This window comes from Abramis brama, assembly GCF_963993115.1.
Source record: "Abramis brama genome assembly, chromosome: 16".
Classification (NCBI taxonomy): domain Eukaryota; kingdom Metazoa; phylum Chordata; class Actinopteri; order Cypriniformes; family Leuciscidae; genus Abramis; species Abramis brama.
Genome location: NC_139978.1, coordinates 3,387,707 through 3,407,706, shown reverse-complemented (window position 1 = coordinate 3,407,706; position 20,000 = coordinate 3,387,707). Strand labels below are relative to the sequence as shown.

At 39.5% G+C, this 20,000-nt stretch overlaps 1 protein-coding gene across 8 annotated transcripts in view; it reads left to right on the top strand.

The window, feature by feature from the left end:
- cacna1db (calcium channel, voltage-dependent, L type, alpha 1D subunit, b) overlaps nucleotides 1-20,000 on the top strand; it is an 84,660-nt gene that overhangs the window by 34,995 nt on the left and 29,665 nt on the right. For 4 of the 8 annotated variants that reach the window (XM_084087059.1, XM_084087053.1, XM_084087056.1 and 1 more), the window contains 12 exons: nucleotides 691-775; nucleotides 935-961; nucleotides 1,187-1,344; nucleotides 4,348-4,573; nucleotides 10,664-10,871; nucleotides 11,172-11,292; nucleotides 13,060-13,171; nucleotides 13,255-13,300; nucleotides 15,288-15,345; nucleotides 15,430-15,562; nucleotides 18,765-18,894; nucleotides 19,642-19,701. In XM_084087059.1, the coding sequence (XP_083943185.1) occupies nucleotides 691-775; nucleotides 935-961; nucleotides 1,187-1,344; nucleotides 4,348-4,573; nucleotides 10,664-10,871; nucleotides 11,172-11,292; nucleotides 13,060-13,171; nucleotides 13,255-13,300; nucleotides 15,288-15,345; nucleotides 15,430-15,562; nucleotides 18,765-18,894; nucleotides 19,642-19,701 (1,364 nt within the window). The remainder of the gene's footprint in view (nucleotides 1-690; nucleotides 776-934; nucleotides 962-1,186; nucleotides 1,345-4,347; nucleotides 4,574-10,663; nucleotides 10,872-11,171; nucleotides 11,293-13,059; nucleotides 13,172-13,254; nucleotides 13,301-15,287; nucleotides 15,346-15,429; nucleotides 15,563-18,764; nucleotides 18,895-19,641; nucleotides 19,702-20,000) is intronic. The other 4 variants (XM_084087058.1, XM_084087057.1, XM_084087055.1 and 1 more) reach the window with 1 other exon arrangement.

Here is a 20,000-nt window from a genome sequence, read left to right as displayed (position 1 = left end):
GTTTGGTCTCCGCTCACTGTTTCCTGCTATTTACACTTGTAATTGTGTCCAGGCGTTCTTTATCAGTAAGTGCAAATGGCGATAGATACTATTACACAAGTGTAAATGACAACAAAAAGTATTTTCTTTGCACTAATATAAAACAGAATGCAATAATAATAACAATATATTCAATGTATATGATTTGATTTATTAAATGGATGCTGCCTTAGACATTACTTGTCCCTGTCCCAAACTACCGGTTAGGGTGAAGACCTGGTTATTGCTCTGTTGCAGGATGTAGATGTGATTTTGCAGGACACGTGTAGAAGAGATAAATCCACTACTATTGTACTATGTAAATATTGATTTACATTAGTTGGAAAGCCTATTTGCCATGACATTGGATGATAACTTGTCAGTAAGCTTTGTGTGACCAGCACTCAGTTCGTCCAGGTTTGAGTGAGACAGGGTGCTTCTTAAAGGGCTCATCGGATGCAAAAATTCACTTTTATATGGTGTTTGCATATAAATGTGTCTTTGCAGTGTGTGGACACAAGCACCATACAATGAAAAAAATGAAAAAAGTCTGTATTAAAAACGATGTAAACTCAGATCTTTCCAGTGTTAGATGGCTTGTCAGTCCCTCTGCATTACAGTAGTGTAAAAGGCTCTCTTGTACTCATGTGTGCATGTCTTGTGTCTCTGCAGCAAGTGTCCCCATAAGTGAGAACGAATCTGTGAACACGGAGAACCCAGAAGAGAACGAGAAAATCTTCTGCTGTGGACGTGTCTGGTAAGCAATGCAATTTTACATCTAGTTTTTCTTTTGTATCTGCAATGCACAAACTCCCAGCTCTTGTATCTTTATTGAAATATTAACCAGTTGTCACAGAAGTTTTTCGTCAGCTTGTAGCGTGGCATGAAGTGATGCCATTTCTTTCACTTTTTTCAGTCAGAAATTGTCAAAGTCGAAGTTCAGGTCAGTGGCTCAGTGTGTGTTCAGAGCTGACGTCAGCATGTGTGTTTGCTGTTGTCTTATTGATGTCATTTCACCTCATCATGTTGCATGTCGGTGTGTATGTGCTCTTGCGCTTCGATGCTTGCTGTTTGTGTTGTGTTTGAAATTAACACATTCATGGGCGTTGCATCTCATTAAATCACAGCTCGATGTTTCACTCACTGGTCGATCACGTGTTCTCTGCAGCCGCTGGCGTCGCTGGAACAGGTTTTGTCGCAGAAAGTGCCGAGCTGTGGTGAAATCCACCGTCTTCTACTGGCTGGTGATTCTGCTGGTGTTCCTCAACACACTCACGATATCATCCGAGCATTATAACCAGGCCGACTGGCTCACAGAGGTCCAGGGTGAGGAACACACACACTCACTGAAACCAATTTTGCTTTACACACTGAGGGCAGTGACTCCTCCTCCTCCAAAAAACTAAACACAGTACGAAAATAAAACTACACAAATACCCATTTTTTTGGTTTATTAGTTTACTACCTTAGTTAACATGAACTAAGAATGAACAATACTTCTACAGCATTTATTAATCATATATTCATTTCAACATTTACTAATACATTATTAAAATCTTGTTAACATTAGTTAATGCACTGTGAACTAACATGAACTAACAATGAACAGCTGTATTTTTATTAACTAACGTTAACAAAGATGAACTAATACAGCAACTAATGTATTGCTCATGGTTAGTTCATGTTAGTTAATACATTAAGTAATGTTAAGTAATGAGCCTTATTGTAAAGTGTTACCGTTTTTCTTTCTAAAGTCACACTGTCCTTTGGTTAAAGTTACAGCAGTCATTGAGTTTTAACACACCCCAGGTCACGTAAGGAGAGGCTTGTATCCACAAATCAGTCTGAATTAAAAAAGAATTGTGTTTATGGTGGTAAAAGTAGGTAAATAACTCATCCACATAGATATTACCTCTTTGCAGTGGTGGAGGAAGTACTGAATCTCAGTACTTAAGTAAAAGTACAAATAACCAGAGACTTATTTACTTTAGTAAAAGTAAAAGTACCACAATGAAAACCTTACTTAAGTAAAAAGTAAAAAGTACCTGATTTTAAATGTACTTTAAGTATTAAAAGTAAAAGTACTTGCATAACAATTTATTCTCTTAATGTCTATATTCTAATAATTAAGGCTGTAACAATATGCAATATGAAACCGAAATCACGACACTCGGATCCACGAACCTGTGTCGCGGTGAGTGTGAGAAGGCTGAATCGCTACACACCCCTTATTTAAAGATAACATTATACAATACGTAGATCTATACCACAAAACTAGCTGAGGATAAATTCTTTAAAATTGGGCAATCCCAGCGTTATGGACATGACAATTGCAGTAAAAACTTGAAATGTAAATTCTCAGAAAATGCATTTAATACGAAACTGTTTATATATCCATACTCCCTACTCCCTTAATAAAGAAGTCCAGACATTAGAAAAATATTAGTCTACTACAGACACATGCGTTTTATATTTAATATGAGGGAAATATAAATCCGTAACGGACGTGACACACAAAAAAATCTTTAACTTTTAGGTGGCAAAATATTTTTTAGTAATTCGGTGAATTTCACTGCGCAAACCAAAAGTAATATAGGCTACCCACCGGATGAAGAAGGGTTGGCTCTCCACAGAACATAAAATATTCATTTTATTTTTTGTGTTCACATTTATGAGGAAAAAACAATGTTACGGACGTGTCAGTTCTCCCAACATTATCTGCGCTCTGAAAGCGGCACTAAAATACTGCTTTAAAACGTTCACAGAGACCTCAAACAGTACAGAAAGCCCTTCTTTAAAGTGAATTTCGTTTTGTATTAATTGTATCTTAATTTTAATCAGTGTTTCATCAACCATTTGCCTGGATTTAATAAATAAGTAAATAGCAGCAGACAATAGATAATCAGGACACGGAGGCGCGGGCGCGTGTAGGCCACTGGTGAAACGCATGAACCGAAACTCAGGTCTGTACTTGCCTCACAGACGTATATATATATATAGAAAGCTTGAAATGTGTACTTTTAAACAGAACAATTCAAAACGAAAGAAAACAGACTGTTCTCTGCATGTAATCCTTATGAAATGTGCATTTCTTTCTGGCGCGTTCACTTCACTGCAAAGATCGCGCGTCAGCATAGTCAACTTCATCTTTGCTGCCGACAATGACACAGCAGGAAACACTTTTTTATTAATAAACAATTAAAATGTCTCCCTGTTATATTTTACATATTCATAATCATTACTTTTGCCGGTTCTTTGTGACAGCTTTTAGGTGCTTTATTGGCAGCGCCACAGTTACATGTTACATGAACGCGTCAGCAGCGAAAACATGGAGATTTTTTTCAATCCCTGTTTTGGCAAGGGGAAAACTGATCAGAAAATGTAACGAAAATGTAACGAAACGTTGTAGAAATGTAGTGGAGTAGAAAGTATAATAATTGCTGCAAAAAGTAACGAAGTAAAAGTCAAAAGTATGCACTATTGATTCTACTTAAGTAAAGTACAGATACGTGAAAAATGTACTTAAGTAAAGTAACGAAGTATTTTTACTTCGTTACATTCCACCACTGCCTCTTTGTCATGTCAAAATCAAACTTGAAATGATTAGATGATGTTTTTTAGTGAGCAATAAGTTAGGTACACTCGCAGTGTTTACGGAGCTTTTAATGCACAACATGGAGGCAAAGAACCATCCAACGTGCATTTAAATTTTTTAATGCACAGCTAGCTGAGAGAGAGTGTGTGTGTGTGTGTGTGTGTGTGTGTGTGTGTGTGTGCGCGCACGCGTTTCAATGAAAGCAGCGCATTAATATAGAACAGTGATTAAACTGACTGGAACCACTTGTGCATTAAACGATTATAGTGCACATCTTCTAGCCAATCAGAATTGAGTATTTATACAGACCATTGTATAAACTGATATATGTAAGTTGAATGTAAGTTGAAAATTAACAAATAAAATATCCATGAAATATCAAATTTAATAATGTGCTCATATAGTTATTATTTTGGCATAAATGTAAAAATGCTTAAAACTATTAACTTGTACAAAATAGAATTTTATTGTTTGTTGTTTTCTTGATAGTGTAAGTGATGTTTGTTTATTATCTTTGAAAAATGTGTCACATTAGGTGTAAGTGTAACATGAATTTACATTAAAATAAGCATTAAACATAAAACTGATGACTTGTACTCCCCATATCAGAACACCACTGCTTTACACACCTTTGTTTGTCAGAACAAAACTGAGTAAAGCTTGATTACTGACAACAATGATGACAATTTTGTCAGAACTGACCGCTTGTTTTGTTGTGATGTGTTTGTCTGCAGATGTGGCGAATAAGGTGTTGTTAGCCCTGTTCACATGTGAGATGCTGATAAAAATGTACAGTCTGGGGCTTCAGGCATACTTCGTGTCGCTCTTCAACCGCTTCGACTGCTTCGTGGTTTGCGGAGGCATTGTGGAGACGATCCTCGTGGAGTTTGAGATCATGTCTCCGCTCGGCATCTCTGTGTTTCGCTGCGTTCGACTCCTCAGGATCTTTAAAGTCACACGGTGAGAGACAACTCACATGATCAGATGCCTTCATATCATGCTGTAATTACTGACGACTATATGTGACCCTGGATCACGTCACCAGTCACAAGTCGCACGGGTATATTTGTGGCAACAGCCAACAATACATTGTATGGGTCAAAATTATCGATTTTTCTTTTATGCCAAAAATCATTAGGATATTCAGCAAAGATCATGATCCATGAAGATATTTTGTAAATTTCCTACTGTAAATGTATATATAAAAAAATTGTGAGTGAATGCAGCAAAATCGTAAACATAAATGGACATCTTTAAAGGAGATTTTCTCAATGTTTGCACCCTCAGATTCCAGATTTTCAATAGTTGTATCTCGTACCCCTATCCTAACAAACCATACATCAATGGAAAGCTTATTTATTCAGCTTTCAGATGGGTCACATATTGTCTTTGCCAGACTCTGGCATTAAACTTATTTGTTTCTCTTAATTGCATTTACAAAAGTAAGCAAGATTACGAAACAAAGTAGGACAGAGAGCTACTTTACACACAGATCCAAGAATTGCACACACAAAATGCAAAATGCCTCATATCTCTTGCAAAATGAAGCTCTGCATTCAAAATATCACACACATCTCAAAAGCAAACATGTGTCTAATGTTGCAAACACCTTTGCCATAATATTATATTTTTGGATATATCATATACACACATATTCAAAACCTAAAGCTCTTCTTTCATAAGCTTCTATGTACATTTCTGTACAAGATTGAAAGTAATTGGCAGAGAGATGTTGAAAAATTCACGGTAAACACGAACGCAAGATTGAAACCAAACTATTTTTTTTTTGTTACTGTAAGCATTTGTGGTTGTGAATACAGTATTACACAGTCCAAAAAACCCCAAACTGAAAACTGAGTCGAAGGCCGAGAATTAGTGTATGGTTTTACAGATTTGGTGTGTGTTTCTGGTGTTTGAGTGTCAGGTTTCAGAAATTGTGTGACAATAAGGATTTTGTGTGTAAGCATTTGAAAAAAAAACTGTAGTTAAGTGCTTGCCAATAAGAAGTTCTGTTTTAATTGTTGTAACACATTTTGTTTTATGTGATGAATAACTAAAATGTTTTTTTTTTGTTTACAAAATTTTTCAAGGCTTGCACCTTGGAACGTATTTTAAGGTTTGCGTTCGCAAATGGATCTAACAGAGGGGTTTGAGACAGGCCCAGCCCTTTCTCAGCCTTCACCTGTTAGATCCAGTGCCTCAGTTCAGGGTTTGGAAGCACGCTCTGCGGTTTCTTCTGCCCAGGCTGAGGCCCCGATACTGCAATTATCCAGTTCTGAGGAGCTGTATGTTGTTAGTATCGGTACAGGAGATACTGAAGATTCGGTCTCCTGCATGTGAGGAGCTAGTGGAGGTGCTAACTCGTACTGTAGAGAAATTAAGCATCGAGTGGCCTGCGGATAAGCAAGAATCAAGGCAGAAAAGCAAACTAGATGAACGCTTTCTGCCTTCCCAATGCAGCCTCCGCGCCGGTGCTTGCCGTTTTTTCCAGACCTCCACACCGAGGTGTCAAAGTCCTGGAAAAAGGACATCTACATATTCCAATATACATGGGTCTAGACAGCACGGTTATGGGGCGAGGCCCAGTGCTGAAGAGACGCTTGCAAGCCATCTCTCTCCTGAGTCGGCATCGTCCTTTAAAGCACCGACATTACCCTCCAAGCCACACAGAAACACTTTGGCTTTGGTGGGTAAAGCTTATTCGGCGACAGGTCAGGCCGTGGCGTGCTTGCACACAATATCCATACTGCAGGCATACCAGGTTGACCTACTGAAAGACATGAGCGAGAGTGAGGAGGTCAGCACTGACTGACGTGATTTGCGAATTACGTCAGGCGGCAGATTTATCTCTCCGTGCCACCACGGAGACGGCCAAGTCAGTGGGCCGTTCTATGGCAGCCCTGGTGGCCATGGAGAGACATCTTTGGCTGAGCCTCTCAGGAATGAAAGAAAGAGAAAAATGTTCCTTCTGGATGCCCCGCTTTCCCCTGCTGGCCTATTTGGTGACTCAGTAAATACTGTCATCGATAGGTTTCAAGAATAAAAAGAAAGCAGGTGCCAGTGTTCCAGAAATTCCTGCCACTCCGCGTTCATGTCTCGGACTGCTGGGCGGGAGCAGTCCTGGCTGTCGACCAGCTCCTCACACCGGGCGCAGCAAAAACAGAGTGTTGCGTCCCGCGCTCCCCCACAAAAAGAATGGGATGTGGCGTGGCGCGGCGCTCTCAGGCAAAGTCCTCCAAGGGCAAAACGGATCTGAGGACCGTTATTGTTGCGAAGAAGGCTTTGTCTAAGAGGAAGTCCTGACGCCACTCGCGTCAGGCTTCTGAGGGTAGTCCCCACCAAGAGAAAACTTCACCTCATTATACGGTGCCTGTTCTCTCTCTGTGCCCTCAGGGGACCGTTCTGCCAACCCCACCTTTATGCCGGGGCGTAGAGGGTCCCAGCGATCATTTTTCTGAGGGACGCTTGCTCCCTCCGAGGAGGGGCCTAGAGCAGTCAGACCAGTTATTCCCTGCCGGTGCGCCGTTACAGGGCACTGTGTCTGCTGCTCGAAATACTCTAGAGGCCAGTCTCGAGAGACTGGTACCCGTAGTAGATTTTCTGGCAGAGTGGAAAGGTCTTCCAAATATATTTCAGTGGGTCCTGCAGATGATCGAAAACGCTTACGCTATTCAGTTCAGGTCTCATCCACCACGATTCATAGGGGTCCTGCCCACAGTGGTGGGCCCCGAGCAGGCTCTGATAATGGAACAAGAGGTAAAAGCTCTTCTGCAAAAGGAGGCTATAGAACGGGTTCCTCCTCCCAGTAGGGAGTCTGGGTATTACAGCCGGTACTTCATTGTCCCAAAGGAGGATGGGGAGTTGCGTCCAATTTTAGATCTGCGCCTGTTAAATCGCTCAGTAGGGAAGCTCAAATTCAAAATGCTCACTCTCAAGCAGATCGAGTCACAAATCAGATCCGTGGACTGGTTTGTCACGATAGATCTAAAGGACGCGTTCTTCCATGTATCCATCCTTCCACAACACAGGAAGTTCCTGAGGTTTACTTTCAGGGGCGAAGCTTACCAATCTCGTGTTCTTCTTTTCGGCCTAGCCTTGTCACCCCGTACGTTCACGAAGTGTATGGACGCAGCTCTGGCTCCGCTGCGACTCCAGGGCATTCGTGTACTGAACTATATCGACGATTGGTTGATTCTAGCTCAATCGGAGCATCAGATGGTTCAGAATTGAGATGTTCTGGCTCACATCAAAAAGTTGGGGTTGAGGTTGAATACCAACAAAAGTGTGCTATCTCCACTATAGAGGACCACTTTTCTGGGTGTGGTATGGGATTCGATGACGATGCAGGCACGACTGTCTCCTGGTCGTATTGCTTCGATTCTCTCAGCCGTGAAACAAGTGAATCTAGGCCAGCCGCTCACTGTAAAGCAGTTTCAGAGACTGTTAGGTCTGATGGCAGCAGCGTCCAACGTTATACCTTGCAGCCTGTTGTACATGAGACCGTTGCAGTGGTGGCTGAGGACCAAGGGGTTCTCCCCGAGGGGAAACCCGCTCTGCATGATTAAGGTCACGCGGCGATGCCTTCGTGCCTTTGTCATTTGGAAAGTACCTTGGTTCCTGTCCCAAGGGCCCGTGCAGGGAGCTCCTTGTCGTCGCGTCACACTAATGACGGATGACTCCCTCAAGGGTTGGGGGGCGATCATGAGTGGTCGCCCAGCCCAAGGTCTGTGGCAGGACCATCATCTATCGTGGCATATAAATTGTCTAGAAATGTTGGCGGTGTTCAAGGCTCTGAAACACTTCCTCCCAGACCTGAGGGGGCCATCATGTGCTTGTTTGGTCAGACAACACATCTGTGGTCTCTTACATAAATCAATACTGTGGGCCCAGGGGAAGCTACTTTTATTGAGGGCGATTTATATCCCAGGGTATCTAAATCAGGGGTCAGACATCCTGTCGAGGCAGGGACCGAGGCCCGAGGAATGGAGACTCCACCCTGAGGTGATGGAGCTTCTATGAAAGAACTTCGGTCGTGCCGGAGGTCGACCTTTTCGCTTCCAAGGAAACATCACAATGTCCACTGTGGTTCTCTCTCAGCCATCTATCCCCTCTGGGGTTGGACTCTATGGTGCAGGTGTGGCTGAGGTCACGTCTGTATGCATTTCCCCCGAATGCTCTGCTCCCAGGAGTTCTGGAAAGGGTTCGCCGGGACGGGGTCAGTCTACTGTTGGTAGCCCCGTTCTGGCCGGCCCGAGTATGGTTTGCGGACCTAGTGTCTCTCCTCAACGGCTCTCCTCTGGAGATTCCGATCAGGAGGGAAGTACTCTCTCAGGCGAGTGGGTCGATCCTTCAACCCCACCCAGAACTGTGGAAACTGTGGGCTTGGCCTCTGAGGGGGCCCAGCTCATAAGTTCAGATCTCTCTCTCAACCGAGGTTGTGGAGACCATCATCTACTCCAGAGCTCCATCCACAAGGAAGTTATATGCCTTGAAGTGGAGATTATTCACTTCCTGGTGTGGAGAGCACCAGTTGGACCCGGTTAACTGCCCGGTGGGTGCAGTGCTGGAGTTCGTGCAGGGGCGCTTCTCCGCAGGGTTATCCCCCTCCACACTGAAGGTGTACGTGGCGGCACTAGCTGCTTACCATATCCCTTTGAGTGGAGTTTCTCTGGGGAGATACCCATTAATAACACGTTTCCTTCTTGGCACTTTGAGGCTGAGGCCAGCAGTCCGCATGAGGGTGCCGACATGGGACTTGACCATTGTATTGGAAGGCCTCTCCCTAGCTCCGTTCGAGCCCATTGAAGAAGTTTCTGAGAAATACCTTACTCTAAAAACCTTCTTCTTGCTATTTCATCTCTCAAAAGAATTGGAGACATTCAAACACCTTCGGTTTCTCCCTCGTGCCTGGAATTCTCGCCTGGCATGGTAAAGGCCTTGCTTCATCCTAGGCCAGGCTATGTTCCAAAGGTCCCTACTAATATTGTTAGACCAATAGTACTGGAGGCTTTCTGTCCTCCTTTTCTGACATCAGACTAAGAGAAACTAAATCTGCTCTGCCCTGTTAGGGCCCTAGATGCTTATGCCCATAGAGCTGCCCTGTGGAGGAAATCTGAACAACTGTTTGTTTGTTTTGGGTCACCCAGGAAGGGGTGTCCTGCATCTAAGCAGAGGATGAGCAAGTGGGTGGTTGAGGCTCACTTGCTTACGAGTCGGTTGGTCAGCTTTCACCTTTGGCTGTGCGAACTCACTCGACTAGGAGTATGGCTGCTTCTAAAGCTTTATTGTCAGGAGTTTCCCTACAAGATGTTTGTGATGCGGCAGGCTCACATTCGTGAGGTTCTACGATCTTGACTTCAGCTCCACTTCAGGGGCGCAGGTGCTTTCATCCGAATGTGCACTCTGACTTCACACGGACGGACATTTGCTCTTATGGCGACGTGGGTATTAGCGTTCCCACAGCGTTTCGACCCTTGAAAGCGAACGTCTCAGTTACGTATGTAACCCTAGTTCCCTGAAGAGGGATCGAGACGCTGCGTCGTCCTCCCATACTTCCGGCATGCCCGTGATCGACTTGCCTTCAGCCTATCAGAAGCTGACGCTGTTATGATTCAGGGGTGCTTTCTGGTTTCCTGGTCGATGACGTCACCCACCTATGACGTTACGTCATGCCATTGGACTGATTCCATGCGTGCCGCAATCATGCAGAGGCGTTCCCACAGCGTTTCGACGCAGCGTCTCGTTCCCTCTTCAGGGAACTAGGGTTACATACGTAACCGAGACGTTTTCTGTTGAAAACGGTGTCGTGTAAGCGGCCCCTAAGTTAATAACTAATGATCTTTGCAACGGAAGTGAATCAATCAAAACTAACTTCAGCTGGACAGTAACTTTATTCTAGAGATGCTGAGCCAAAGCAATCTCTGTTACTTTAATTCCTATTATCTCTGTAAAGCTGCTTTGAAACAATCTGTATTATTAAAAGCACTATATAAATGAAGGTGACTTGACTTGACTTGGTGCTGATTGTATTGATTCTCTCTCTGTTTCCAGTCACTGGGCGTCTCTGAGTAATCTGGTGGCTTCTCTGTTAAACTCCATGAAGTCGATCGCATCTCTGCTGCTGTTGCTCTTCCTCTTCATCATCATCTTCAGTTTGCTCGGCATGCAGCTCTTCGGCGGAAAGTTCAACTTCGACGAGACCGTTACCAAAAGAAGCACTTTTGACAACTTCCCTCAAGCCCTACTGACTGTGTTTCAGGTGAGTGTGTGTGTGTGTGTATCTACCATGGTATGATTGATTGTACTGTGCTATTCTTTTAAAGTACCATGGAATACGTTGCAAATACGTATAAGAATGAATACGATAATCATAAATTACCATTTATGATCATTTATTGTCCAAATTAGCATGATCATGAACTTAAAAGCAGCATGTATAATTATTCAAGAAACACTTTTAGATGGAGCACATGCACATTCATCTAGCTACTGTATGGCATGCTGTGTTGAATACACTTAATTGTGAATACGTTGATTTTTCTGATGTGTTTGGCCTCAGATCCTGACGGGTGAGGACTGGAATACAGTGATGTATGATGGGATCATGGCGTATGGAGGACCTTCTTCCTCAGGCATGCTCGTGTGCATCTACTTCATCATCCTCTTCATCTGTGGAAACTGTATCTTTCCTTGTGTTCAGCACATTTATGACAAAAATGACCACATGTCCTCACTGTATAAGATTTCTTCAGACTGTGTAACTGAACAAAGGCAAACACTACCAGTCAAAAGTTTGGAATAATTACATTTTTAAAATGTTTTTCAGTCTATTTATTTGTTAAAAAATACAGTTAAAACAGCATTTAACAAAAACTGAATTAAATTAAAATTAAAACTGCATTTAACATTGCGCATCATGCTAAAGAATAAAATTAAAGCTGTTCTGCTGATCTGTTGTGATTGAAGCAAAGGCAAACGCCATTTTTTAAAATGTTTTTTCAGTCTATTTATTTGTTCAAAAATACAGTAAAAACAGCAATGTTGTGAAATATTATTACATTTTAAAATAACAGTCTATTTTCTATTTTGAATGTAATGTATTACTGCAATGGCATAATTTCTCCAGTCTTCAGTGTCACATGATCCTAATCATCATATTAGAGTGATTTCTGAAAAATCATGTGACACTGAAGACTGGAAAAATGATGCTTTTTGAAAAACTTTAATTCTAAACTTTTGACCGGTAGTGTATATTAAAAAGAGAGACAAATTGAGCGTAAATCTTTATTTCACATATTGTTTCATTTTGAAATGATTTACACATCACAAGTACATGTTGCATTACGGGAACCTGGACCAACTTTTTACTTTTACCAACAATTTACATGTTGTTACATTGTTCTTACCCTGTCAGAGAAATTTGCAAAAAATGTACCTTACCTTACCTTACCTTACCTTACCTTACCTTACCTTACCTGACCTTATTTATTTATTTATTTATTTATTTACCCTCTCACAAGAGCATTGGGGCAACTTTGGTCCTTATATGCCCCGAATATGTGGGTATTAATACAGTATTAATAATATTATTAATTAGTATTAATAATTTAGAGTAGTAAATATGTATCTTTTAGGGGTAAATAAAATACAAAGATGGTCATTTAAGGGTACTGTGCCAATGCCAAACTGTTGTACATCTAAAGGTACAATTTTTGCACATTTAAAGTGCACTCAAAAAATGATTTTTTAAAATTTGGTTCACTTTATTTAAAGAATTAATTTGGATTTAGCACAATTTATCAGGTTTTTCCTTCAAACGTGATTGCTTCACGTTAAATTGACTTGGAATGGATACTCAATGTTTTCATCTTGAAAGTAGCTAGATACCTATAACCTATATCAGTTTCAGAACGACTTTAGTAAATACATCGTACCAAATACTCAAATGCACAGTATACAACATGTAATATAAAGAGGTATCTGACATCTTCTTGGACTGCTACTGTACATTCAATCCTCTCCAGGAGGAGAATCTTTAAGACATGTTTTGGTTACACTTTATTTTAAGGTGTCATTGTTACAGTGTAATTATATATTTAAGTACTGAGTAATAATAATTAACAGCATGTACTTACTATAGGGTTAGGGTAGGATTAGGATTTGGTTGAGGATAAATTGCATGTAATTATGCATAATTTACTGTTATTACTATGGTAAGTACATGTAACATATGTAACAAGGACACTGTAAAATAAAGTGTTACCCATGTTTTTAACCAGCTAGTTGAACAATGACACATCAGTTTTAATGACACAGATGTTTGAAGGAAACTCCTCAAGGACTGAGGTTTGTTGAACTCGATGCCACAGTAACGCAGAACTACACATATATCTCTCGTTTTATGAATATCGATTCAGAGAGAACACATTCTTAACACATCTGATCAGACATCTTACTGAATGTGTTCTTGGCCATTGCTGTGGATAACCTGGCAGACGCTGAGAGCCTGAACTCGGCCCAGAAAGAGGAGGAGAAGAGGAACAAGAGGAACAAGAGCAGGTAACACTCGTCTGATGACCTGAGAGTTTCATTCACACGCTGAGCACTAATGTCTGCTAACATACAGACGGTGTTTTGTGCAGGAGTATGAGCATATTCAAGAGAGATGGTGACGAGGGAAACTTTAAGGTGAGTGATATTTATATGCATGACATGGAATAAGTCATCTGAACATTATCATTTTGTATCATTTTGTAATAATGAACAGATGACTGACTGCAAAAAAATATTTTCTTACATAATAGTTTGGTCTGGTTTTCCATTACAAATATCGCTTTTTTTATCAAGATACATTTACTTGAGTTGGACAATGACTTAATAAGTGATATTAAGATGTTATTAAGGCATTTTGTTCAGAAAAATATATCAAAATGAAGTGAATTTATGCTTAAAATATCTTCATATGTTCAGTTGAGTTCTGTTTTCATGGACTTTTATAGTTTAGACTCCTTGTTTTTTGTCTTGTTTCCTTTGTTCCCATTTCTTGTTTGTTTCTATGGTTACTCATTTGTTGATTGAATAGTCCCACCAGTGTCTTGTTTTACTCCTCATTATTCTGTGTATTTAAACCCTCCACTTTTTCGGTGTCCTCTGTTGTCTTGCCTACGTTGTTACGTTTTCTCCTACTCTTGAGTTTTTAGTTAATATTTGTATTACCTTTTTTTATTTTTATAAAACAACTGAAATTATATCCATCTGCTTTCTTTATCATCACCATCCTTTAACGTGACTGAACTCTTAAGTAGCCTTTTATTTTATTAATATTACGTTATCTGCAAGTACAGGTTTTACATTACAAGTCAAGTCAAGTCAAGTTTATTTATATAGCGCTTTTCACAACATAGATTGTATCAAAGCAGCTTCACAGTATTAAATTAAAATAATACATCAATGTTTGTTTCTAGTGGAAAACGTCCACTTTTGGTAATGCTGATCAATAGTATTGTTGATTGATTAATTAAATTAAATATCCCAAATATCCCCAACTGAGCAAGCCAAAGGCAACAGTGGCAAGGAACCGAAAAACTCCATCAGGTGACCTAATGGAGAAAAGAAAAACCTTGGGAGAACCCAGGCTCAGTCGGGGGCCAGTTCTCCTCTGGCGTTTATGAACTATAAACTATAAACTATACAATATTGAAATATTCTTAAATCAAGATACTTTAACTTTAGAAGGAAAATGACTTAAGGCATGAAGAAAAATGTATCAAAGTAAGTTAATGCTTAAAACAAGAAAAAATATCTGCCAATGAGGTCCAATGAGGATTTTTTTTCTTTTTTTTTTCTTTGAATTAAGTTGATTTTTCTGACCCCACTGGCAGATATTTTTTGTTTTAAGCATAAACTTAATTAATTTGTATAATTTTTTTCAGTAAGTAATTTTGCTTCTCAAGAGAATGTATCTTGATTTAAAGGCCCCCTGAAATCAAAATGTAAGTTTTTTAGCTTTTAGTATGAATATGTTAGCCTTAAGGTTATGAATAAGCTGCTGTGTTCCAAAACAATTACAAAATTCACATTTAGGAGATATAAGCGTTCAAAACTTACAGTCTCTCACTTCCGCTGAAATGGATCAGGGATTTTTATGACATCTGCTATAAACACCACCTGACCAAAGCGACCGTTGACTTGTCACTGGCAATATGGGTTTGAGTGTGTGTTCGGTTGCTCAAACGCTTGAGTTTTACTCCATTCTCCAACTGTACATTGTTTAAGAATGAAATGGCTAGAGTTTATTCACAACTCTACTATTAAATCCAACGTTTCATCAGTGCTCCGATTCGCTTCCATGGTGCTGCCAGTCTGTGAGGGAAACTAAACACTATTGAATCCACTATAGAATTGGTGCTGTCAAGTACGACTCGCAGTCTGTAAACGAAACGCTATTGGCTATTTGAAAAGGGGGAGGAGCCATTCAATATGTCCCGCCTTAGCTTCCTGTTTCAGTGGAGATTACATCAACACATCAAACAAAGCTGTGCGATCCAAGACACTTCAGTGGGACTTTAAGAATGTTTAGATATTTGTACTGGAAAACAAGACAAAAGTACAGAGTAAGAACTTTTTTTTGCTGTGTTTCGACATTATCTCTATCACTGATGTGCTTTTGTTGCAGGCGTCTGGTGATCAGGAGGCCGATCAGGATCAGGCCGAGGAAATGATTGACTCTTTAGGTGAACCTCTAATAGTATTTACTCTCATCACTTGAGCTTCAGTTGAGTCAGCTGATCACTGTGTGTGTGTGTGTGTGTGTGTAGAGGAGGATGAGGAAGAAGAGCCTGTGGTGCCGTCGGGGCCGAGGCCTCAGAGGACGTCAGAGCTGAGTCTCAGAGAAAAGACTCCACCGATCCCTGAGGGAAGCGCCTTCTTCATCTTGAGCAACTCCAACCCGTATGTCACACACACTTATACAAACCTTTAAACGGGTCCTATAATGACCTTCTTACAAGATGTAAAATAAGTCTCTGATGTTCCCAGAGTGTGTGTGAAGTTTTAGCTCAAAATACCCCACAGATCATTTTTTATAGCATGTTAAAATTGTCACTTTTTGAGGGTGAGCAAAAACACAGTGTTTTTGTGTGTGTCCCTTTAAATGCAAATGAGCTGCTGCTCCCGGCACAGAGGGCGGAGCTTCAAGAGCTTGTGTGTGTGTGTGTGTGTGTGTTAGCAGCTCTGTCTACCTCACACACACATTCACACTGAACATTTCAAAAGCTTTTAGCCTTTTATGTCCAAACTGGAGTCAGACAATGATGGAGAGACTCGAGAAGTGACAACATGTAGAACAACAGGACATTTCTGAATGGATAGTTGATGAATTTATGTTTCTGATGTGGAGTTAACTATCTTCTAGTCATTGATTAGCATATTCTGTCATGATAATCTATAAATCGCGTTCCCGGGGGCGGGGTTTATGTAAATATTGGGGTTTGTGTCACTAACCCGTGAGGAAGCTCATTGTAGTCTCTACCAGCCGTTTGTTGTAGTCCTTAGTGATTTCTATAAAAGTAAATATCTCCCTTTGCTTTGAACTTTGAGCGTTGTAACTTTGCAGATGTTGTTTCTGCTCAAACAGCAACATTACACACTAACTAAAGTTAGAAAAGTCAAATCATAATCAACCACCCCTTTAAAGGGATAGTTCACTCAGAAATGGGAATTCTGCCATCTTTTGCTCACCCTCATTCCAAACCACCATGACCGTCGTTACATTTACATTTATTCGTTTAGTAGACACTTTTATTCAAAGCAACAGAGCAACATCACAAGCGATTTATCAAAAAAGCCAACAATATTCATAGTACACAATGCCAAGTTTAAAATACAGTGGATGTAAGTCTGCACACCCCTGTTAAAACAGCTGGTTTCTGTTTTGTAAAAAAATGAAAAATGAAGATAAATCATATCAGAACTTTTGCACATTTAATTTAAAAATTTAAACCTATGCAATGACACTAAAAAAACAAACAAAAAACAAAAACAAAAAATTTAATTAAATAAAAAGACTTGGAATAACTAACTGCATAAGTGTACACCCCCCAAACTAATACGTGTTTATTACAGCACTCAGTCTGTATGACGGGAGTCTATCAGATGCACATCCCGACTGGGGAATATTTATATTATATTAATATAACTCTTCTTTGCAAAAACGTTCCAGATCTGTTCAATTGCGAGGGCATCTCGTGTGCATCATCTATAAGATTTAGATCTAGACTCTGGTTGGGCCATTTCCAAAACATTCATCTTTCTGTGCCGAAGCCATTCTTTTCTTGATTTAGATGTGTTTTGAATCATTGTCATGCTGAAAGGTGAAAGGTCTTTCATTTCTCATTGGAAGCTAAATTAGTACACAATCTACAGCAGAAGTGAAAATGCAGAAAAAAAGAGAAAGAGAAGAAGATTTTCTTTTAAGAATAGTTAAGTGCCTTTGTTTATGATTGAAAACACTTTGTTTCTTCAGTGGATACAAGGCCAGATGTTTAGCAGAATGTTCACGCTGCTCTTTTACACACAATGAAATAATTGTATTGTCATTGAAATATGGTTAAAGTGTACTGCTAAATGTGCTGACAAACATTTATGGCAAACTAAAATATACTTTAATGTCATTTCTTTTGATACTTGTATGTCATGTATTTAAATATATTTGTAATTACACATTTGTAATTAGCACTTTTAATTAGTTGCAATTAGCACATTTAAAGTCCCCTGTAGTCAATAATTTTATCCCTTGAATCCCATCTTTGATCACCAAAAATACATATTTAAAAGTTTTTTCCTTGAAAAAAATTCTCCATGCCTTAAAATATCTTGAATGTAACTCGACACCCTTGCCTCATTTAGTATGCGCGGTTCTATGAATATGCAAATGAGCCCCGCCTCCACTCACTCACTCAGCTCAGAGATCCACTGGTTGACGATCACACGTTGATCTGATTGGTTACAAGGTAGTTTGTGACGTCAGAAACACCAGCGATTTCAAAGCGTGTTTTTGAGACTGTCTTTGGTTCACTGCAGTTTTAAGGAGGAAATACTCAGCAATGGAGTCGACTTATGAATTTACACATGGTTTGTCTTAAAGCATATTAAAAACTCCACATAGACACATAAACAACATTAAAAGCTGGATTTTCACCACAGGGGGATTATAAAATATATTTACTTTTAATGTAATATCCATGCACTACAGTTAAAATTATAATACTTTTCATGTGCTTTAGTATGTTAGTCAACACATCAAAACTACAATGATTTAAAATGAACCCTTTTAATTGTCATTACAAAGTGCACTTTTTTTAAAAGTGTATTGAAGTGTGTTAAAGTGAACTCTATACCCTAAAAGTATACTTAAGTGACATTTTATTTGACTAATATTACATTATCTGCAAGTATTATTATTTTTTTAAATATGTCTAAAATGTTTGAAGAACATTAGTGCACATTCAATAAAATTAAGCACTTTCTTTTTCACAAGGCTGAAGAACAGACTGAAGTAATTATTCTTGACTTCCACCTGTTTAAATCTGGTGTGTTTATGATACACTGGAGATTTATACATTTTTTGCACGTGTGCTTGACATCATATGTGACTCTGGATCACGTCACCAATCACGAGTCGCACGGGTATATCTGTGGCAATAGCCAACAATACACTGTATGGGTCAAAATTATAGATTTTTCTTTTATGCCAAAAATCATTAGGATATTAAGCAAAGATCATGATCCATGAAGATATTTTGTAAATTTCCTTCCGTAAATATATAAAACATGTATTTCTGTGAGTGAATGCAGCACAATCGCCAACATAAATGAACAACTTTAAAGGAGATTTTCTCAATGTTTGGATTTTTTTGCACCCTCAGATTCCAGATTTTCAATAGTTGTATCTCAGCCAGATATTGTCCTATCATAACAGACCACACATCAATGGAAAGTGTATTTATTCAGCTTTCAGATGGTGAATACATCTCAAATTAAAAAAATGTACCCATGTGACTGGTCTTGTGGTCCAGGGTCACATTTATGGAGAGAGCTTGACATCTTTTCCACATTGTTCATTCTCACACACTGTTGTCGGTGTGTGACGCAGGATCCGTGTGGCGTGCCATCGGCTCATCAATCATCAGATCTTCACCAACCTCATCCTCATCTTCATCATGCTGAGCTCGGTCTCGCTGGCAGCCGAGGACCCCATCCGAAACTTCTCTGCCCGAAACATCGTAAGACCACCAAGAAAAACCCTACAGTCAAAACACCATATCATCTGCTTTTTAATAGGATAAAATACACAAATAATAGAATTATATGGATGTTTTTTCTAATCATGCAGCATCAGTTAGATTCATGAACTACCTCATTTTCTTCATGATCACATTTGACAGAGTGATTATTTCAGGTTTCAGATTTCGATAGTCCACTTTAGACATTCTACTAACTTTGAGAAATGTTTATTGATCATCAAATTATCATATTAGAGTGATTTCTGAAGGATCATGTGACACTGAAGACTGGAGTAATGATGCTGAAAATTCAGCTTTGATCACAGGAATAAATTACACTTTACTGTATATTCACATAGAAAACAGATGATTTACATTGTAATAATATTTTACAATATGACTGTTTTTGTTGTATTTTTAATCAAATAAATGCAGCCTTAAGAGCAGAAGAGGCTTCTTTTAAAAACATTAATAAACGTTTGACTGGTAGTGTATGTGCAAAGTTACTTCTAGTCAGTAGAATGTCTGAAGTGGACTATAGAAATAGTGTTTCCTTATTTCATATAAGCAGGAATTCACAAGACGCTTCACATGGCATTTCTTCATTTGTCTGTTAACTTAAACGGGCTTAAAGACATGAACGCTTTGAAACTGTGAGGATTGTAGAGGCGCTGTAGAAATCAAATAGACTTGAACTGACTCTGTCCGCTGGATTCCTGGTTGAGTTTCTCGTGTGTCACGTTGCAGGTTCTTGGTTATTTAGACTACGCCTTCACCGCTATATTCACCGTGGAGATCTTGTTGAAGGTAAAGACTCCTGTCTTATTTCTATCTGCATTCTACACAACATGATTATAACCCTCTCACTTATTCCAGATTACACAGATCATGCTTCACTAGTTCATTTCTTATTTGTGGTTGTTGAGTTAGACAGGAATTTGCATTCCCCTTTCATTTTTACTCTTGCTTTTACTGTATGATTACAATTGATATAAATGTGTAAAATGAAATGGTAACACTTTACAATAAGGTTCGTTAGTTAACATTAGTTAATTACATTAGTTAGCATGAACTAATAATGAACTGCACATATACAGCATTTATTA